The 21,726-nt window shown below is 49.2% G+C and overlaps 1 protein-coding gene and 1 non-coding gene across 3 annotated transcripts; both read left to right on the top strand.

Moving 5' to 3' along the window:
• Trim14 (tripartite motif containing 14) lies at positions 1–20,697 on the top strand. Of its 2 annotated transcripts, XM_027930894.2 has the most exons (7): positions 1–262; positions 2,196–2,291; positions 9,500–9,733; positions 12,372–12,482; positions 12,883–13,045; positions 14,233–14,325; positions 17,272–20,697. In XM_027930894.2, the coding sequence occupies exons 1-7, from the start codon at positions 47–49 to the stop codon at positions 17,805–17,807; spliced, it is 1,449 nt and encodes a 482-aa protein (XP_027786695.2). In that variant the 5' UTR covers positions 1–46; the 3' UTR covers positions 17,808–20,697. The 2 variants fall into 2 exon arrangements, with proteins under 2 accessions (XP_027786695.2, XP_027786696.2); XM_027930895.2 differs by lacking the exon at positions 12,372–12,482 and having other exon boundaries at positions 2–262.
• Trnaa-ggc (transfer RNA alanine (anticodon GGC)) lies at positions 16,075–16,155 on the top strand. Its single transcript has one exon. It is a non-coding gene; the product is annotated as a tRNA-Ala (tRNA).
• Positions 20,698–21,726: the final 1,029 nt, after the last annotated feature.

Below are 21,726 nucleotides of genomic sequence, written 5' to 3'. Positions count from 1 at the left end.
TTTCGATTCCGTGGGAGCCGCGCGGTTCCGCGCTGCGGGGGCGCGAATGGAGGGCGCTGGGGCGCGGAGCACGACCCCCGGGGGGCTCGGCTGTGCGGGGCCCGAGGAGGCGCGCGGCTGGCTTTGCCCGGAACATAGCGACCGCCCCGCGGAGCTCTTCTGTCGCCGCTGCCGCCGATGCGTGTGCGCGCTGTGCCCGGTGCTGGGCGCGCACCGCGGCCACCCGGTGGGCCTGGCGCAGGAGGAGGCGGCCCACGTGCAGGTGGGGAGCGCGGGTGCAGGTGGGGAGCGCGTAGCGCGCGGGGAGGGGGCCGAACCCCTGAGTAACGGACAAGGAGAGCGCGTGCCCGAGGTCCCACTGTCAGTTCCCTGTTAGGAGCTGGAAACGTGAAGATGGCCCCAGAGGTCATCAAGGGGATAGACCTAAGAACCAGAGACTGAGGCCCGAGGAAGGGCAAAAGTGATCCAAGACCACCTGGTCAGCTTCAAAAGAGGTGGGTTTAGGAGTGGGAACTGGGGAGCCCAGGCTGGTACCCAGATGTCCTTGGCCTTGACCACCATGATGGTCCACCCCACTACCGTGGGCTATTAGAAAAGCTACTTCTTAGTTAACAGAAGTGAACCCCATCTACCCACAGATGGCAAACACCCACACAGAAAGCGACCCAACTGTGAATCGTACCATTGCTCTAGAAGTGGCCTCAATGGCCCCTCTATCTCCCTGGGTGCGCCTCTCTTCCCTGCATGCCTTGCAGCTCCACAACCCAAGCCAGCTGTTAATAGTATTAGCCATTTATTAATAACAAAAGGAATGTTCGGGAGCCGGCCTTGAATTCAGTCCTCCACCAGCCAATAGCCCCCACCCAGGGAGATGCTTTTCATCTTGAATCCCTCACTCTGATGTAACACTGTTAATGGCCAGGGTCTCGGGACTCCTGTGCCAGCCCTGCTCTGAACTTGTTCTGTGGCTCTGGTCAAATCCCTCTTCTCTGGACTCCCTGAAGGTCTGCCTAGCTCTCCAGTCTCTACAGACCTAGATTCTACCATATCCATCCCAAAGAAGTCCTCTGTGAGGAGCCCTGCCCTGAGAGAACTTTTTCCCTACACAGCATGACTTAACACCACCACACTGTGACAATCTTGGCATTCCAAGGAGAAACTGGACCCATTGGGGGGCTACTGGTGGAGACCTGGGTTCAAGGCCTGCCAGAGCCTTCCTGTTGGTCTCTATAAAATGGCTGTAATAATAATAATACTTGCTCCCCAGAGCTATGTTATTCAGAGTTAAGAAGGCTGCTTTCCAGAGATACGGTGTTCCATTTGTCCACCTGCCTGACCACCTTTCTTTGCACACCCATGTTGCATCCACACATCTACAACTCACCTATCTGTCCATCATCCATTCATCCATCACATCTATCCATACCTTGTGCCATAGGTGTGTCAAGTCATTGATCCTATTCTTCTCTAACCTGGAGGAGTTCCTGGCTGGTTGAGGGAGGACAGAGGGTGACATTACAGTGTGATAAGCCTTTTAAGGTAGTGGTGAGAACCAGATGGAAGAGAACTGGAGGCAGGATGCCCCAGAAGATTTCTTGGGGAAGGTGTCATCGGAAGTGGCCTTGAAGGATGGGTCAGATCCCAAGACACCTGGGTCTGGAGGAAACAGGCACCTGGAGGTTGGGGGTGTTCTTGACCCATGATGGACAGGACCTGGGTGCAAGGGCAACTGCCTGTCATCCCAGCAACTTGGAAGTCTGAAGCAGGAGGATTGTAAATTTGAGGCCAGCCTGGGCAACTTAGTGAGCCCCTGTCTCAAAAAATAAAAAGGGCAGGAGATATAGCTCAGTGGTAGAGCACTCGCCTAGTATATGTGAGACCCAGCGTTCAATCCCCAGTACCAAAAGAAAAAAGCAACAAAGAAGGAAAAAATAGCAATTTCGAAAAGCAGAGCTGGGCCAGGTAGGAGGAGCAGTCCAGCCCTGAGTGATACCTTATGTGGCCTCTAAGGATCAGTGTGGCCCAAGTCTCAGCTTATCCTCCAGTTTGCCACCAGACTTGGGGCGAGTCATCTCACCTTCCAGTTCTCAGATACCTCTGCTGACAAAAAGCATAGGAGTGAATAGAGATAAGGGTCTGTTATCTGAAAAGGGACAGAGATTTGAATTTTTTTCCCTTAATTCTCTCATCTACAGAAACTCATCCAAGAATGTTTACAGCAACTGGAGACCAAGAAGCAGCATCAAGTTGGCAACATCACCCAGATAGAAGATGCAGCTGAGAAGCTCAAGGCAAGTGGACGCTTCTTCCCTCTTCCAGTGGGGTTGTCCACATTTCCCCTCAGACGTGAGTGTCCCCTAGTATGGCATCAGGGAAAATAAAGACCAATCTAAAAGGGGAGGTCAGTGTGGTGGACCTGGAGCTGACGGACAAATTCAGTGCAGAACCATGAAGTGGGCATGCAAGTGAGGGCCCTGAGACTGCCGCATCATCAGCCACGGGGAGAATCTGCCTGGGCCAGCGCCCCAGCCCTACCTCCTGCCACCGCCAAGGCGCCATCTTGTAGCAGCTGCTCTTCTCTCCTGGGGCTTCTAGACCTCCACCTCCCACACTCCAAATTGCCTTAAATAGAGCAAAATGCAGTCTACTAGTTGGGCGCAGTGGCGCATGCCTGTAATCCCAGCGGCTTGGGAAGCTGAGGCAGGAGGATCATGAGTTCAAAGCCAGCTGCTCAGCAGCTTAGCAAGGCCCTAAGCAACTTAGTGAGACCCTGTCTCTAAATTTATAAAAAGGAGGGGGTGGTGCTGGGAGTGTGGCTGAGTGGTTAAGTGCCCCTGGGTACAATCCCAGTACCAAAAAAATTCAGTTTACTGAACATACAAATTTCTCTTAAGATCTCTCCGCCATGAATGAAATTAAATAAGGTATACATATATTGTATAAATACATACTTCTTCACGCTTTCCCTTTCATACAATGTGTATTTTCTGTATCTATTTCCTTATTTTTTTATTGGCACTGGGGATTGTGCCCAGGGTGCTGCTCTCCACTGAGCTACACCCCCAGCCTTTTTTATTCTTTTATTTTGAGGCAGGACTACACTCAGTTGCCCAGGTTGGCCTCAAACTTGTGACTCTTCTTCCTCAGCCCCCAGGTAGCTGGAATCCCAGGCCTGTGCCTCTGTGCCCAGCTGTACAATCTTTACTTAAATGGATTCTTTTGAGGGTTTTGGGCACAAAGTTGGGTCTGACACTGTGAGTTGCCACTTTGACTATGAAAAAGTTGTCACTTCTTTAGGCGCCTTCTGTGAGAACTCAGGTGGGTCCTTGTTCCCCTGGGCCTCAGCGGCTCCCTCCTCACAGTGAGGGCTGGGATGGGGGATGCCCTACAGGGTCCCACCTCACAGAGGCCTGGTGCTGCTGACTGACCCACACAAGGCAGAGGGGAAGACTGGCTCTGGCCGGGGGAGCCGCTGGCACCAGCTCTTCCCAAGCCAGGCCCCACAGTAGCGTGGAGCAGGGCCTGAAAACCACAGCATGCTAAGGCCATGAAGAGGCCTCCATCTTTGCCTGACCTCTGTTATCTGCCAGGTGTCTGCGTGCCCCAGTGTGATGAGACCTTTGTGGCTCACACTCATGGCCTCTGTTTAATTATTAATAGTGTCCCTCATGTCTCCAAAAGCAGGACTCTGGGCTCAGGAAGATATGACTGTTCAAAAGAACTTGGAAAATGAAAGTTGGCGAGTGCCTCCCTGCAAAGGGTGGGGGAGGCGCCCGGCTGTTGGTCCTGAAGAAGACAGCCACGGTGCAGGTCCGCTGCCTGCAAATCCCTGAGCAGATACAGTTTGGAGGTCCCCAGGGAAAGACATAGGACCCTCGTGGAGGGCCTAAGGGCTGTGGAGGTTCCAGCAACTTTTTGATTTAAAATAATCATAGATCCAAAGGAAACTGCAAAGATAGTACACAGAAGTTTTGTGTACCTCCTCCTAGTTTGCCCCCAAGAATTGTGTACCTCTTATATAGCTATAGTGTAATATCAGAATCAGAAAATATTTATGTCCATTTCCCCGGGCTGGCCTTGAACCCCTGAGCTCCTGCCTGGCCAACCTGTAGCTGGGGTTGCATGCTGCCAATATCGGTGTTAAAGGCTGTATATTCCATTCTTTGTATATTCCATGATTCATCAAGCCATTTTCTGCATGTCAAACAGTTAGATTATACCTGGTTTTCCCCTAATGCAAAAACAGTAGTGCAGAGAACATATTTTGGCCCCTTGATTTGCCTCTTTGGGACAGGATCCTAGAAGGGACACATTGCAATAGGCACAGCATGTGTGAGAAACCTAAGGCATCCTGTGGAGTCGCGGCCCATGTGGTTTGTGGCAGAGAGGTTGGGGCAACCACGCCTCCTGCAGTGGCAAATGAGGGGAAAGACCGTTCGCATGGAAACAGCCTTGTAAACAGATCAATAAAGTTTGTGCAAGGTCCAGAGTCTGTTGTACAGAAGCCAGTGACCAGGACTAATCACCCACTCCCTTTTCAGGGCACAATTGAGAAGGACTGGATCATTAATCCCCAGTCAACACCCATTTATGATCACATCCTTGTTAACAGGCTTCCCCCATCATGGCACCTTAGGGGCCAATATATCCAGGTGCAGGGAAAATCCAACACCCGCCCGCAACCCTCTCTACTCAAATGGGAACAGATGACACTACATCTCTTCTATGCTCTTCTTCCCGGTTTCTTCCAAATTTTCTTTTCCCAGGGCTTCACACATGCTAAGCAAGTACTCTACCACTGAGCTACATCCCCAGTCCTTTTTTTATTTTTAAATTTTGAGACAGGGCCCTGCTAAATTACCAAGGCTAGCCTCAAATTTGTGATATTCCTGCCTCAGTCTCCCCAGTAGCTGGATTACAAGATTATGCCACCACACCTAGCCTGAATCTTCCAAATTTTCTGCAGTAAGCTTTTGATTTTTTAAAAAATTATAAGAAAGTGTGTGTGTGTGTGATTTTTTTTTAATTGATTACTATCAAATCCAGATATAGGCTAGGGATTTAGAATGTGCATAGGTTAGCTAGGCACAGTGGCACACATCTATAATACCAACTGTTCAGGAGGCTGAGGCAGGAGGACGGCATGTTTGAGCCCAGCCTGGGCAATTTAATAAGATCCTGTCTCAAAATAAAATATAAAAAGGGTTGGGATGTAGATCACTGGCAGAGCATTTGCATAACATGTGTGAAGCCCAGAGTTCAACCCTCAGTACAGAATAAAAAAAAAAAAAAAAAAGAAGAACTTAGGCTGTCAGAGCCAAAGGCCATTCTAAAGCACTATTTTATTTTATTTTTTAGAAGAGTGAGAATTTTTAATATTTATTTTTTAGTTTTCAGCAGACACAACATCTTTGTTTGTATGTGGTGCTGAGGATTGAACCCGGGCCGCACGCACGCCAGGCGAGCGCGCTACCGCTTGAGCCACATCCCCAGCCCAAAGGCTATTCTAGATGAGGCTCAAGGTTGGGTATGGTGGCAGGAGCCTATTGTCCAGGCTACTCAGGATGCTGAGATACGAGGATCATTTGAGCCCAGGAGTTGGAGGCCAGCCTGGTCAACAAAACAAAAAGCGAGGAAATAATTTCTCACTGGTCACATGGCGAGGTGGGACCTGGGCTACAGCTGCATCCACCAAGTGTACCCAGACAGAAACCACTCTGAGGGGTCCAGCAGAGGGATGTGCCCAGGGAGCTATGGCTCAATCATGGAAGAGACCAAGAAGTCAACCAGAGGTCATGAGGCACCCCAGCCCCTGGGCCAGTGTTAGCAGAGTGCAGGGGCCAGGGCCCCAGGGCAGAAGCTAGAACCAGACCAGGCCTGCCCTGGGGGAGCTGGAGGACGAAAGGGACTCGGGGAGAGCCTGCCCTGGTGAAGGGGTGCTGGGGCAGTCCCCCTGCCTCACGCTCTGGTCTCCCTCTAGCTCCTCTCTCTATAACCAACCGTGAAGGAGGATTTTGGAAATTCAGACTGCAGGGCTCAGCCCTCTGCCCCACAGAACAAAGCAGAAAGTACCTGAGCAGGGTGCAGGGGTACTCGCCTGTCATCCCAGCAGCTCAGGAGGCTGAAGCAGTAGGATCACAAATTCAAAGTTGGCCTCAGAAACTTAGCGAGGCTCTAAGCAACTCAGTGAGACCCTGTCTCTAAATAAAATTTAAAAAAAGGGCTGTGGATGTGGCTCAGTGGTTGAGAGCCCCCGGGTTCAATCCCCAGTACCAAAAAAAAAAAAAAAAAATGTGGACCTGAGATACACGGGCTGGCATGCGACACAGTAACTGCTGGAGGCTGAACTCAGTAGCCTCAGATCCTACTCTGGGACCCACCAAAGCTGCAGGAATGGAATCAGAGCATGCAAGCAGGGGACCAAGGGGGTGACACGAGCCAGCCTTTGCCAGACTGGAAATGGAAAGATGAGGACCCTGTGAGGTCTTGCTGTTGATGTTGATGTCACTGGTCTCCCCTGTTGGCCCTGGCTACCCCTCCTCCGGACAGCCACAGCCACCATATCGCAGTCCTGGGGGCCCCAAAGCTCATGTGGCCCGGGCAGGGTTGGAGGGCCTGGCTCCCTTCCCAGGTGGCACAGCCCAGGAGAGGTGCCCCGCAGGGCTGTCCAGTGTCATACTGAGTTTTCAGGAAGCTGCTCTTTGCATCCTTCTCACAGTCCCCTCACTCTCCATGGGACCCCAAGATGGATTCACATAGTGGACAGCTCTCCATGGACAAAGCCCCCCGCCCTTCCCTGACCCAGGGCTCCATGGTTGGTCTCCCTCTTTCTCAGAATCCTAAGGCTCCTCTCAGCTGGACCCCGTCAGGCTCTTACCAGCCACCAGCTGCACCCAGCTGTGTCTAAACCCCAGCCAGTTCAACCTGGGGTCCAGTTCCATTTTGAATCCACGTGGCCCAAACCAGCACTTCCTTGTTTCATTATCAGCGCTCTCCTCCCCCTCCCCTCCCCTGTCTTAGCTGTGTTGTGTGACCAACCCTAGCTGCTTAGACAGGAAGTCTTCTGCGGTTTTTTTTCTTTTTGGTACTGGGGATTGAACTCAGGGGCACTCAATCACTGAACCCCATCCCCAGCCCTATTTTTTATTTTATTTAGAGACAGAGTCTCACCGAGTTGCTTAGCTCCTTGCTTTTGCTGAGGCTGGCTTTGAACTCTTGATCCTCCTGCCTCAGCCTCCCTAGGTGCTGGGATTACAGGCATGCGCCACCTCGCCCAGCTCTTCTGGTGTCTTTAATCCTTCCTCCTGCATTGGGTGTGGTGTCATGAAGCCTCTTCTGTGTATTGCTCTTGACTAAGGCACTGCTTGGCACAGCTTGGTTAGGAGGAGACACCTGCCTCTCATTTATTATGTTGCCTCCACCATGTTCATCTCTCCAGGGTTTGGAACACATTTTCTTTCCTTCCCTTGGATTCAGTGAAGATGTATTCATGTTTAGGTGCATGGACCTACTGCAACTTTGTTATCAGAGCCAGCAGGTGCAGACCAAGTCCCCGCCATCCTAAAGCCAATTGAATCCATGAGGTCTGAGGGATGAGCTAGCCCCAGAAGCCAAGCACCACCTAAAGAACCATAGAGGAAACCCAGCTGGGGAGCTCACCTCCTGGGTCTTGCCAAACCACACAGTAGTCCCACTAAGAAGAGAACATGGGGAGCCTGCCCCAAGCCCGGCCAGGTACAGGGGTCCTTCTGCTACGTGGATTACACAGATGTTTGGGCTGATGAAAGGAGCTGGCTTATGGTTTTGGAATTTTTTTCCCAATTGATTTCTATTTTATTATTTCATAAGTGAAATAATAAAGTGAGAGCCTGTCATTCCCATCTCTCCAATCCCACACCTCCTTCCAGACAGGACCTCTGCTAACATTTTCATTGCACTAATAAATATACACAGGGAGGTGTCCTTATGCAGTGTTTGCTATGTTTTGTGTAAGTGGGATTATTGTGCATATGTTATTTGGACACTTGCTCCTTGCCACCAAGCCAGGACACATAGCTCTACTGTATTCTTCATGTATATATATTTTATGGTAGTAAAATATACGTAACATAAAATCAGCCAGTTTTAAGTGTTCATTCCTGGGTGGTAGTTAAATTCACAAGGTTGTACAACATCACCCAAAATAGAAACTCTGAAACCATTAAACAGTCACTTCCCACTCCTCCTCCCCCAACCCCTGGTAACCTCTACTCTGCTTCCTGTCTCTATGTTGCCTATTCTAGGCATTTTGTGTAAATGCAGTCATAACATTATTTGTTCTTTTGTGGCTGGTTTATTTCACTTAGGAAAATGTCTTGGAGGTTCATCCATGTTGTAACATATGTGAGAACAATGCATTCTTTTTCATTATTATAAATTATTTCACAGTATGAATGTAGCATAACTTATATAAGTAACATACATGCATGTCCCATATTGGAAACTGCACCCAACTCTTCTCTGGACTCCATGGATAATGCTATAGTGAGAATCACATGGTTGTGACGCTCATGTGAGCACATTTTGTAGGATCAGTTCCTATAAGGGGAAAAATGGTGTCTTTAGAGTAATGAATCTTCTCAATCAGGGATGTTTTTTTTTTCTTTTTTAAATATTTTTTTAAATAAATGACAGTGGATGCATTACATTTCTTATTACACATATAGAGCACAATTTTTCATATCTCTGGTTGTATATAAAGTATGTTCACACCAATTCGTGTCTTCATGCATGTACTTTGGATGATGGTGTCCACCACATCCCACCCTCATTGCTAGCCCCCTGCCCCTTCCCTTCCTTCCCACCCTCTGCTCTATCTAGAGCTCGTCTTTTCCTCCCATGCTATGGTTTTTTCTTCCATGCAGTTGGAAGGTTTTTCTTTCAGTACAGTTTTATTCTTTTCTTTATCTAGGTGCTGGGAATTAAGCTCAGGGCCTTGCAGATAACTGGGCAAGTGCTTTGCCACGGAGCTCCGCTCCCAGACCATTTCCGTTTCTGTTAAGTTTATTTTTAGATATTTTGCTATTTTCCTCCTTACTTTAAAAAGCATCTTTATTAGCTGGGCACAGTGGCGCACACCTGAAATCCCAGCAGCTCCGGAGGCTGAGGCGGGAGGATTGGGAGTTCAAAGCCAGGCTCAGCAGTGAGGCCCTAAGCCTCACAGCAAGACCCTGTCTCTAAACAAAATATAAAAAGGGTTGGGGATGTGGCTCCGTGGTTAAGCACCACTGGGTTCAATACTCGGTCCCAAAGAAAGACAAAAAAAGCATCTTTATTTCTCCATGCACTTTCTGATGGATGCTGGCCAGTACTTACACAAGTTTTAGTTGTTATGAGTTGATCTTGTATCTGTCACTTTACTAAACTTAGTTTGTAGGCATTATAAGTTTTTTTTTCCATGTCAATTATTCTGGAAATCTTGATTGGCAAACTTATCATCTGCAACTGGTTTTCTTTTTAGGCTCACGCAGAGTCAAGTAAAACCTGGCTGACGGACAAATTCACTGAACTCAGATTACTACTTGATGAAGAGGAAATGCTGGCCAAAAAATTCATTGATAAAAACATGCAGGGGGCCCTCCAGGTGTACAGGGAGCAAGTGGAGTCTTGCAGGAAGCAGATTGACGTCATGGGCAGTCTCTCCAGCAGGGTCTGGGGTATCAGCCAGGAGCCCAACCCTGTTCAACTGCTGCAGGTAAGTTGGGGTCTCTGCTCTTGCTGCTGCCACATGCCACCCCATTCCACCTCAGCTGTTATGGCCCTGAGCACAGTGTTCCTGTAACATGTAAAGGGCATGGAGATCTGCTTGTCAGCATGTGGATTTTCTTGCTCGTGCACGAGTGTGCAGAGAGTGCATGTTGTCAGGAAGATGAGAGACATCTTGGACTAATTAAATAGTATCAGCCAACATCATTTTCAAGGGCTTTTGTGTTCTAAGCATTTTTTGTATCTCAGCTCTGATAGTTACTACAACTCTACAGAGTGGACTTCTCATCCCATTTTTGCAAATGAGAATTTGAGGCTCAGGGAGGTGAAGTGGGCTCACATAGCTGCCAGATGGCAGAGCTGGGATCACACCCAGATGTGTCTGAACCAATCCAATCCACAAGGCAGTGTTTTGTTGTTGTTGTTGTTGTTGTTGATTTTTCTTTTACTGTCCTGGGAATTGAACCCAAGGATGCTCTAACACTAAGCTACATCCCTAGCCCTTTTTAATATTTTATTTAGAGACAGGGTCTTCTGAGTTGCATGCAGTGGCTGGTCTGGAACTTGTGACCCTCCTGCCTCACCTCCAGAGTTGCTAGGAAGATAGGTGTGACCCACCACAACAGCTACTCAGCCCCTTTTTTTATTTTTTTCATTTTTGTTTTGAGACAGTCGTCCAGGTTGGCCTCGAACTTGCAATCCTTCTGCCTCAGCCTCCCAAGTAGTTGGGATTACAGGTGTGCACACCGTGCCTGGCTCTGCTTAGAGTGTTAAGACACCTCTCCTGAGGGGATTCTGGTATCATAAAACACAGCTTCGGGGCTTTGGCATTGCTTTCTTCCATTTTCTTGTGCCAGAGCTCCTGGTTTTGACCATTCATCATCCCTCTCTCCTGTTCATTTGTTTATGTATTCCTCCAGTACACACTGAGCTGGGCCATCTGCAGAACGTGAGGAGCTCACAGTGTGGCAGAGAGACATGCTAAGAAACAGATGTATACAAAGCAGCTCAAGCAAATTAGCAAAAGTATGTCCAAGAAATGATCTCACTGTCTATGGGGGTGGGGCCAGGTCAGGGAAGACTTCTAGGAGGAGGCTGCTGTAGAGGGGGGTGTGAAAAAATGAGTAGGTGTTAACAGAGGGACAATTCAGAGAGGACGTCCGGGCAGTTTGGAAATATGGACCCGTGAGAACCTGGCAGGCAGGAGTTTGTACTGTAAAGAGATGTTTGGAACTGAGGAATGAAAGCGTTGGCTTGGGCATGTTACTTAGGTGATGGGGTGGGAATGGACTGGGGTCCCTCCAAGGCCGGAGGTTGGAGGGGACACCATGGGGTCCCGGGGAGAGATGATGGTGGCCAGGACCCGGGTAGGGGCAACAGGGCGGGGAAAGGCAGGTTCAGAGACGCAACAGGATTGGAGTTTGGAAGAGGAGGGTGAGGACGGATCCAAGGTGGTACTTGGGTTTCCTGCTTGAGAAATGGTGGCTGGGTTGGTGGGGATTTTTCTCTGAGTCTACAAAGGCGAAAGTCAGATGTGCTCAATTTCACTCATTTAATCCATCATACAGATCTGTTGAGAATCTACTGTGTATCAGGTCCTGCCAGACATGGGTGCTTGAGTTACCAGATGGTAGCGTTTTGTCCCCTCTTGGACCCCAGCCCTACCCCACCTACATACTCTTCGGGCCAGCCTCCCACCTTCTTGGGGCTGCTTCCAGCCACCCCTGTATTTTTCTGCTTGTGTTCTGTCCCCTGGTCAGCTCTAAGTGGAACCTTAGCCCTGGTTCCCACCAAAGTGAGTATGGGCTCTTGCCTTCTTCGGCCAGGTGAGACTGGAAGCCTCCCTCAGCCCCCTCCCAACACATAGGCTCCCGCCAGGTGGGGCACCCATCCACCCAGGCCTTGTGGGGTAGCTCTGCCTGCCAGCCAAGGCCTGCTCACCTGGGGCAATCTCCCTCCTTGCCCAGGACAACCCTTTTGAAACCTGGGAATACAGGCTCGTAACTGTAGTATAGGAATATAACGGTTTTAAGCAAGGAAAGAGTTGATGAGCCAAGAGAGGTGGGGCATGCCTGTGACCCCAGCTACTCCTAGGCTGAGGTAGGTCTTGAATCGCAAGTTCAAGACCAGCCTGAGCAACTTAATGAGACCCTATGTCAAGATAAAAGATCAAAAGGGCTGAGGATGTAGTTTGGTGGCACATGTCCCTGAGTTGGGTTGGGCCACAAAAACAACAATAGAGAGTTTATGAAGGAGTATGAGGTCACCCACAGGACCTCCAGGAGGACCAGAGAGTCAGGAGGAAAGACCAGGCCACAGGGGGTTTTGTGCAGGTGTAGACCCCACCATGCTTCTGCTGGGCAAGACCTCAGGCCTCCAGCGCCACTGTCCCTGAGAGCCACATGCCACCATCATTACCTCCCCCTCACTTCCAAATCCTGGACTTGAGTTGGTGGGATCTCATCACATGCCTGTGCCCTGGTGCAAAGAGAGCTGGGAAGGGAGAGTTTCCTGGCTTCTACTTAGCAAAGCCACACAGCTAAGGTGGCTGTCAGCTGGAAAACAGGACACATGCCCTCTGTGGTGGCCACACCCCCCACAGTCATCTCTCCAACTGAACCTTCCAGGGTCCTCAGTTTCCCTCCTGGGACATGGTCTCCTGCTCTATCCTGTGGACAAGCCCCAGGGACTCCTCCTTCAGGAAGACTGGCCTCTCTTTCTGGGGCCCTGTGCCTGAGGTAGACCCCTGTTAAGTGTCTCCAAGGCTGAAGCCTCATAGGGAGGGACCCCATGAGATGGAGAGCACCTAAGGGCAGGTAGTCACTGGCTCCTGCCTCTGTTCCTCAAAGCTACCGTGGGGGAGGCCTCAGAGCACTGGGAAGGGAGGGAGGGAAACTCGGAGGGAGGGAAGGAGGGACTCCGCAGCACCAGCCCTGAAATGAGCTCCACATGCCTTCCACTCAGGCCCGTAGGCTGTCTGTGTGGCGCTGCTCTGGGGACATGGCCTGGGCTAGCCAGGGTGCTGGGGTAAGCTGGGGTCTGGTGCCTGGTCTGGGCTTGTTCCTGGGTGCCACAATGGAGGCTGGGATGCCGCCTGCAACCTCCAGCATTGCCCTGACCCCTGTGCCACCCTCACAGGCCTACACAGCCACTGAGCAGGAGATGAAGCAGCACGCGAGCCTCGGGGAGCTGAGCCACCCCGTGCCCCTGTCCTTCGAGCCCATCAAGAGTTTCTTTAAGGGCCTTGTGGAAGCCATGCAGAGTACGTTTCAGACACCACTAGATGTTCGCCTGAAGGAAAGTAAGTCACCATGTGACCAACTTTGAGTCCTTAACTCCCAAGTGCTCTGTCACCCAGAGACAACTGCAAGGGTTGCCACCCTAAATCATGTCTCCCTCTCACACAGGCCCTTGTCTGGGCAGGCAAGGGCTCCTGGGCCTGGTGCCCAGCCTCACTTATGACTCCAACATCACCTCCTACCCTTCCCAAGATGGTGTCTGCCTGCCTCTCCCCAGCCACAGGGCTCTGCTCTGTCCCAACCATTCCTGCAACCCTGTCACACCTCAGCCTTGCCCACTCTGGGCTCCCAGCAGGGTGGCTAGCCCTCACTCCTCTCCCTTTCTTCTCTGGGACCCATGTCCTTCCTGGGGTGTTGATGAGATAGATTCAGGGCCTCACAAATGTCCGAAGGGCAGAGACTACTTTGGGTACAGCTCCAAGATCCCCACAGGGCCTGGAACAAAACAGGTACTTAGAGGTTCTTTCCTGACTCCTTCACTCACTCACCGCTGTGATGCTTTGCTCAGAACACTGACAGAACCCTACTATGTGGCAGGCCCAAAGGGCCCATGACATAGCCCGTGCTTTTGTGGTAAAAGAAGGAAGGTCCCATTTTCTGAAATGGGAAGGAGCCCTTAAGATTGGAGGGAAGGACTGTTTGGACCTACTGGGTGTGGGAGGCTTGAGCTACCATGTGCTGATCTCACACAGGTAATAGGATGGATGGTTCTAGAGTTCTAGGGAGAGGAGAGAGACCTTCTTCTCCTAGAGGTTGGCCTCCCACAACCATCGCAGGCCATGGGGATGAATGAGTGCCCTGAGAGCGATGGGTGGGGCAGGGGTGCCTCTGAGGAGCTGGTCTGGGGAGGTGGTGAACTCACCAAGGTGCCCCCCTGAATGCTCTTGAAGGGACAGCCTCCCGCCCTTTTTCTTAGAACTGGATCCTTCCCAGGACTCAGCTCTAATGGTTTGGCATCAACCTCCACCTGGAGGCTGCCTCCCATCCCAGAGTGCTGCATTCAGGAGCTGATCTACTCTAGGGCTCTCCATGGCCTGCCCCCGCCGAGCTACTTGTGGTCCTGGAGCATCTGGGTCACTGTGAATTTGCATTTCCTATTCCAGGAGAGGAGAGTGTGCGAATCTTTTTTGTGTGTGGATCTGTGCTGCTCCCAGAGCTCTAGGCGATCATTTATCACTCTTCCTTTCAGACATCAACTGCCAACTCTCAGGCTCCTCCAGCACCACACTTGGGACCCTGCTGAAAACGAGCCCCTCACCAGAGAGATCGCTCTTCTTAAAATGTAAGACCCCAGGAGTGGAGAGAAGGTGGAGGGGATGGGAAGGACAGGTGCAGGGGGGGGAAGAGCAATGAGAGCCCCCCACCCCCTCGTTTTCTGTTAAAGAGACCCAACTTATGTTTTGGTTTTTTCAAAAACTTTTATTAGTAGTCTTTTAATAATAGATGTTCATTGTAGCAAAATTAGAAAACAAAGGATATTACTGAAAATCTTTCCCATATTTAACTAGAATGATTTGTCCTTTTACCTTTTTTTATTTTGCATAGCTAATGTACATATAGTGATGTAACATGGTATCATACTATACACATTCTTTTATGGTCTGTGTTTTCATTTACTGATATATTGTGAATATCTCTGTTCCCTTAAAAATTATAGGTAAGAGGCCGGGATGTAGCTCACAGGTAGTGTGTTTGCCTAGCATACAAAGACCCTTGGGATTGATCCCCAGCACTGAAAGAAAATAATAGTAGGAAGAAAATAATAGAGGCAAATCCTGCCAGGAGGGGGGTGGGTGGGAGGAGAATAGAAGTTCAGTGGATTAGAGAAAGGGGAATGAAGGGAAGGGAGGGGAGACAGGAAAAGGAAAGATAGTGGAATGACTCTGACTACTTCCCTGTGTACATATATGAATACACCAAAGTGACTCTCACTATCATGTACATCCACAAGACTGGGGTCCTAATTAGAATAAGATATAATTATATTGTATAGTTATATCAAAATGGACTCTACTGTCATGTATAACTAAAAATAACATATAAAAATTTTTAAAAAATTTTAAAAAGAGGGGCTGAGGCCATAGCTCAGTGGCAAAGCGCTTGCCTAGCATGTGTGAGGCACTAGGTTGGATCCTTAGCACAACATAAAAATGAGACAGATAAAATAAAGGCATGATGTCCATCTACAACTACCAATAAATAAATAAGTAAATAAATAAATAAGAGAATTATAGAGGCAAATCTTGAAGAAAATCACAAAATATAGGTGTACAAAGGAAAACAACTACCTCTCCCAGAAATAAATGCTGCTAATATTTTTATCTATTTTTTTCAGACATTACAAAACATACATGTATGGGTATTTTCAATTGGAAGCATATTTTCATATTTTATATTCTATTATATTCTTTTAACAACAGTATAGCTTAAATACTTTTCTATTTCAATAATACATTATTATTCATGAATGGATCATATATAATCATTCTCATACTGCTGAACATTTAGAGAGGTTTACATTTTCAATCCATTTTGTTCATTTTTGTTGAATTAATGAGTGGATGAATATGCCTTACCTTATTTTCTAATTATTTTTTAAGAATAATTAAAGAATTACTGGACATACATTTTTTCTTTCTCTCTCTCTCTATTTTGGTACTGAGGATTGAACCTAGGGCATTTAATCATTGAACCACTTACCTAGCCCATTTTCATTTTTTATTCTGAGACAGGCCTCGCCAATTTGCCAAGGCTGATTTTGAACTTGTGATTCTCTTGCCTCAGCCTCTGGAGCCGCTGGGGAGAAAATGAAATTTTAAAAATACACTATTTTCAGTAACATTTTCTTTAAAAGTAAGAAAGAATCTAACAGTTGATATGTAAAACCTCTCCACAGAAAACCCTAAAAACATTACTAAAGAATTTAAAGACAGCTTAAATAAATGGAAGGATAGATCATGCTTATGCATCAAGATAGTGTTATTTCCTGTACTACAGACTTGGTGACTTAAAACAACACAAATTTGGGGCTGGGGTTGTAGCTCAGTGGTAGAGCACTTGCCTGGCATGCAAGCGGACTTGGGTTCCATCCCCAGCAGTGTCCCCTATCCCAAATGCCTTAAGTTACCCACAGTGACTTAGGTCTGGGCCAGTATTGGAGCCCAGATCAAAACCCCCCTCACCAGCCACCAGGCAAGTCTAAAATGGTCCCTACCTAACCCTTCAGGCCAGGATTTCAACCTGGGAGATTTGACTGTTATCTCAGGGGAAGGATCAGCAGGTGACTTGCTAAGCAACCACAGGTATTTTTCCCTATTACAGTTCTGTATGTACAGTTCTGTAGGATGAAAGTGCAACAAAATCTCACTGACAAAATCAAGGCTGGGCTTCTTTCTGGGGAAAACCTACCCCCTTGCCTTTTTCCTGTTACTAGAGACTGCCTGAATTCCTTGGCTTGTAGCCACTCTTTCCATCTTCAAAGTTAGCAAGTATCCATCTTTTTGCCCCTCCTGTGATCACATCTCCATCCAACTCTGCCTCCCTTCGGCTTTAATTAATTAATATGGGGCTGGGTTGTGCCTCAGCCGTAGAGGGCTCGCCTAGCACGTGCGAGGAGCTGGGTTCGATCCTCAGCAACACATAACAATAAATAAAGATATTGTGTCCAACTACAAGTAAAATAAATAGATAAATAACCAACCCAACTCCTGTAATTGACTACATTGGGTCCACCTAGTGGTGCCCACTATCCACCGCGCCCTGCAAAATGCTCTCTTGAGAATATCTGATGTGGTAAAGTGTTCATCGATGTATCAGTAAATTTTAAAAATCAGATTACCTAAGAGCATGTGGAGTATGATACCAATATTAAGAAAAACTAATCGTCAAGTTAAGGACAGAAAAAGATTGGAAGGACACACACCCAGCGTTAACAGTGATAGGATTCTTTATAATAAATTTTTAGAGACTGGCGGTAAATTCCATGGTACAAAATTCAAACATTAAAAAGGATATATATATATATATATATATATATATATGGTAAAATTTTCTCTCCTTCCCCTTCCTCCAGCCGCAGAGGAAATCGGGTTAAAGGGTGGCTTTCCCTCGCGCCTTCAGTAATTCCCGGGGCGTTCCCATTCTTGCCCTGCTCACCTGCGTGGTGCGGGGGCGTGTCCGGAGATGACCCCGCCCACCACGCATATCCGTGTCCCCGCCCCCCCCACAGACGCGCGCACGCCCACGCTGGATCCGGACACGATGCACGCGCGCCTCCGCCTCTCCGCCGACGGCCTGACGGTGCGCAGCAGCCTGCTGGGCCGCCTGGGGCCGACTCCCGCGATGCGCTTCGACGCGTTGTGGCAGGTGCTGGGTCGCGACTGCTTCGCCGCCGGCCGCCACTACTGGGAAGTGGACCTGCAGGAGGCGGGCTCCGGCTGGTGGGTGGGCGCCGCCTACCCCTCCCTGCGGCGCCGCGGGGCCTCGGCCACTGCCCGCTTGGGCTGCAACCGCCAGTCCTGGTGCCTCAAGCGCTTCGACTTGGAATACTGGGCCTTCCACGATTGCCAGCGCTGTCGCCTGAGGCCCCGCGATGACCCCGACCGGCTGGGCGTCTTCCTGGACTACGAGGCCGGCGTCCTCGCCTTCTACGACGTGACGGGCGGCATGAGCCACCTGCACACCTTCCGCGCTGTCTTCCAGGAGCCGCTGTACCCGGCCCTGCGGCTCTGGGAAGGGGCCATCAGCATCCCCCGGCTTCCCTAGGGACCACCGCGCAGTGAGCCCCAGGAGTGCTTGTCCCTGGCGCAGCTGGTCTGCTTTCTAAGACCTCCCGGGCCTAGCTCCCCCATCAGTGGGTTGCTTTGAACCTCTTCCGGGGCTAGTTTCAAACGTGTCCCCAACACTGCTGCTGCCCTTTCCCCCACCACCATGGCTTCCGCTACACTACTTTCAGTGCAGGTTTCTGAAGGGGGCGTACCCACAGGCGAGCTTTGGCATTCTGGCTTTGTCAGTGCAGTTGTGCTCAGCCAGAGAACCATCTTCATACAGCGCCTAGACCCTCCTGGCACATAGTTAGCACACAGTAAATAACCGCCTGAGAGTGGCACAGCGGTGGCTCTTCTGTTCCTTAAGCTCCTTTGATCTGCCTGCTCTCCACCTACTTCAGCTTGTCCATCACCTCCCTTCAGAACAACTGCAAGGGCTTTTTACTTCCTGGTCTGAACCCTCTCTCATCTTCATCTTAAAACTAGAGGGATCTGCCTAGAACTCCCAAGAACTACAAAAATGAAAAACAAAACACACCTTCCCTTAGCATTCAAGGCTTTTCTAGTCTGCCCTCCTCGGCTTAGCCTCATGCAGGTCCTGTTGCTCTTTTCAAAGAGGCTCCAGTCGGAACTGTCAGTTCTACCTCTGCCTCTGTGCCACCCCACCCCACCCCCACCCCACCCCACATGCGCAGGAAACGCCTTTCTTCTCTTTGCCTGTCTCAGTCTTCTCAGCCCACAAGAATCTCTCTTACTGTAAGGTCCACAAATCTGGGACCTGTGTTTCCAGCTTGACTGGAAGCTTTCTAAGGGCAGCTGTGTCCTATACGCACCCTGACCTGAAAAGTTTACAAAGTCCCTTTCCTCCCAGGCAATGAATGAATGACCAGCAGGCTGCTACCACTCACTCAGAATGGCCAAGCTGGGAGGACCTCACAGATCAACCTGATCTCATTGTACATTTGGGGAGACAGGTTCTGAAAGCAAGAGCTGCCTTAAGTTACCCACAGTGACTTAGGTTTGGGCCAGTCTTGGAGCCCAGATCAGAAACCCCCTCACCAGCCACCAAGCAAGTCTAAAATGGTCCCTACCTAACCCTTCAGGCCAGGATTTCAACCTGGGAGATTTGACTGTTATCTCAGGGGAAGGATCAGCAGGTGATTTGCTAAGCAACCACAGGTATTTTTCCCAATTGTCTTAGGAGAAAAACTGGGATTTGGGTAATTTTAGATATGCTCCACATAGATTGCTTAACTCAGATGTGACCAAGGAAACCCCCCAAACCCATTTTTTTAAAATAAAGTGACCAAGAGAAAAGGCCAAAGGCCAGGCCCTCAGAGGCCAGCTCCTCCAGCAGAGAAAGGTGGCATCTTCCCAGGGCCCGTACCTATTTTGGAGCTCAGCATTCTGTCAGTTCCCTTGCTGGTTTTGAAGCTCTGATGGTGCTAAAGCATATTCTCTCGCTTTTCATTTGGGGATGCAGTACCTGATCCCCTTGTGGTTTAAACAGACTGTATGCATTCATTAGTTTGAACCATATAAAACAGTCAAGTTCCAATGATTTGGGGCTTTAAAATGGTACTTTATATAGCAATATAAGTTGACTACAAGGCAGAAGGAATCAAAGTGCCTTCAGTTCTAACCAAATAATTGAAACCTCCACCTGAATAGATGACTAAGCACTGTGTTCTAGAAATCTTGAGTAAAGAGAAAACTGAAATAGGGAATGGCCCAAGGCTGAATTCTGACAGGCAGACAACATTCCTGACAGATGTGAACTTCACATTTCCACCCAACTCTGAAGACCAACATGTCTTCCCAGACCCACCGCTACAGGGGCAAAGCCATGACAGCCCTCAGATTTGCCTTGCAACTCACCTCATCTGAGCCTTATATAGTGTGGAAGGCAGTAGTTAGTTACCCCATTTATACATGGCAAAATAGAATGAGTTAGTTGCTCAAGGTCACAGAACTAGTGTTGGAGTATGGGGGTCTGGGCTCCTGTCCATCAGGACGTACTGTTCAGGGTGGACGCAGCTGGTCACTCCAGCTCCTCTGTTGTTGAGCTGACTGTGATGCTTTGTTCTCACCTGGTTCTGGGACCTGAATCTGCCTTTGGATTGCATTCCTTGGGTTGAGATGAGGCTTTCAACCTCGAGGGGACTTGTTTTGAGAGCTTGGGATTTAGGTAGCAGAGATAGAGATGAACTATAAAACAGGAGAACAGCTGTGAGCCAAGGCCCATACTAGTGAGAAAACTGCAGCGGCAGCCCATAATCAACCATGTGATCTTGGACCATTTTACTTCCCATAGCCTTATCTGTAAAAGGGGATAATGACCCAAACTACCAATGAGTCAAGGTTATGAAATTGCCTTAAAAATTGTGCAGTGCTACATCATGCTAGGCTTTATTAGCACTTCCCCTGGGAATTTATTGTGCCCCTGCTGCAGTGCTGAGACACGTCAGGCCCAGCCACTATGTGGCAGCAGCGGGAGCCCCTCCTGGATACTCTCAGCACAGGAATGAAGCTTTCCTTGGGTCCACATCCATAAGGGTGATCATGTGCCTTAATCTCTTCCAGAATTAAATTTGTAGAAATTTCCTTATTGATGCAGCAAATTGCTTACAGTTTATTCCCCTGTGGTTCTGAAGATCCAATCCAGATCCTCTCACAAATGCCAGGCAAGCACTCTACCGCTGAGCTACACCCCAGCCCAGTGGATATTTTTAAATGACAGCAATTTTCTAATGTGGTTTGTTTTAATAATGTATATTTTTTTCTTGGCCCTGGGGATCAAACCCAGGACCTGACACATGCTAGGCGAGTGTTTAACCACTGAGTTACAGTGGTTTTGTTTAATAAAATCTGAATTTTGTAAGTTGCAACTGTGTTCTTCATTGGGAGCTCATGTTGCTTCAATCAAGTATGTAGCATCCAAGCCTGGACAGGCCCTGGCTCACTTCCCGTCCCCTTCACAACCTACTTGTGGTCATCAGCTGGTCCTTGATTGAACATCTCCAGTGATAGGGAGCCTACCCCTCCTGAAGTTAACTCAGTAAGTTCTTGCTTCCATGGAAACAAACCCCAACTCCCAGCTGTTCCTACCCCAGATAATATTATGTCGCTTTTGATATCTTCGTGACCATGCTTTAGCAACACGGAAGCCATTTGTGGTCACTTAACAGTTTTTGGAGATTTCAGGGATCCTCTTTTCCTATGGTATCTCTTCTGATTCCACTTTGTCAGTGACATCAGCTGGTGGGGGTGCAGCCTAGCAGAGGGCACACAGAGGTGGCACTGCAGAGCCCAGGCCTGGTATGCCAAGGCACCCTGTGTCCTGATGAGAATGCTGCATAAGAAGGGGAGTGAGCATGAGAGCAGGGGCCCAGGTCTGAGTCTGCCATGACCTGCTTAGAAACTCCCCACTGCCCAGAGGGGCAGACCTTTAAGCCTGTCCTTCTCTCCCATATGCCACTCCTGCTAATGCATTCCTCGGGCACACTATGGGCATTTTCCAAAACCTGTGCACATGGGTCCTCCCTCAGTCACTACACACACAGCCTGCAAGCCTGAACTACAGCGCCACCTCTTTTGGGAGGCTTCCCAACCAGTGCCCCTCTCCCACCATGCTCCTGTCTCAGCTCCCATGACTCTTGTCTACATCTTAGCAATTCTTACACATAGGGCACTGTCTGTTAAGGGGTGGGGAACTCTCAGGACAATGCTGCTTGTGGGTCTGCACATTCCACTGGTAGGTGCTCAGGGATATCTTCTAGACCTGAGCTTCCCAATTGGAACTGGCTAGAGGTGTGCTCAGATGTTAATCCTTCAGCCCTCGGGTATCCTGGTAAAGCATGAAGTACCTTTTAAGCAGCTGTTACTGGTTGCTGGCAACCTCATACTAACCCGCATGT

This window comes from Marmota flaviventris, chromosome 13, assembly GCF_047511675.1.
Source record: "Marmota flaviventris isolate mMarFla1 chromosome 13, mMarFla1.hap1, whole genome shotgun sequence".
Lineage (NCBI taxonomy): Eukaryota > Metazoa > Chordata > Mammalia > Rodentia > Sciuridae > Marmota > Marmota flaviventris.
This window is presented reverse-complemented; position numbering and strand designations above follow the sequence as displayed.

Bases quoted from the DNA above. Each gene is read 5' to 3' on its own strand.
- Trim14 (XM_027930894.2), top strand. From the start codon at position 47: ATGGAGGGCGCTGGGGCGCGGAGCACGACCCCCGGGGGGCTCGGCTGT. The intron at 263-2,195 runs GTGGGGAGCGCG...TCTCATCTACAG, and splicing joins AGGAGGCGGCCCACGTGCAG to AAACTCATCCAAGAATGTTT. The intron at 14,326-17,271 runs GTAAGACCCCAG...CCCCCCCCACAG, and splicing joins GAGATCGCTCTTCTTAAAAT to ACGCGCGCACGCCCACGCTG.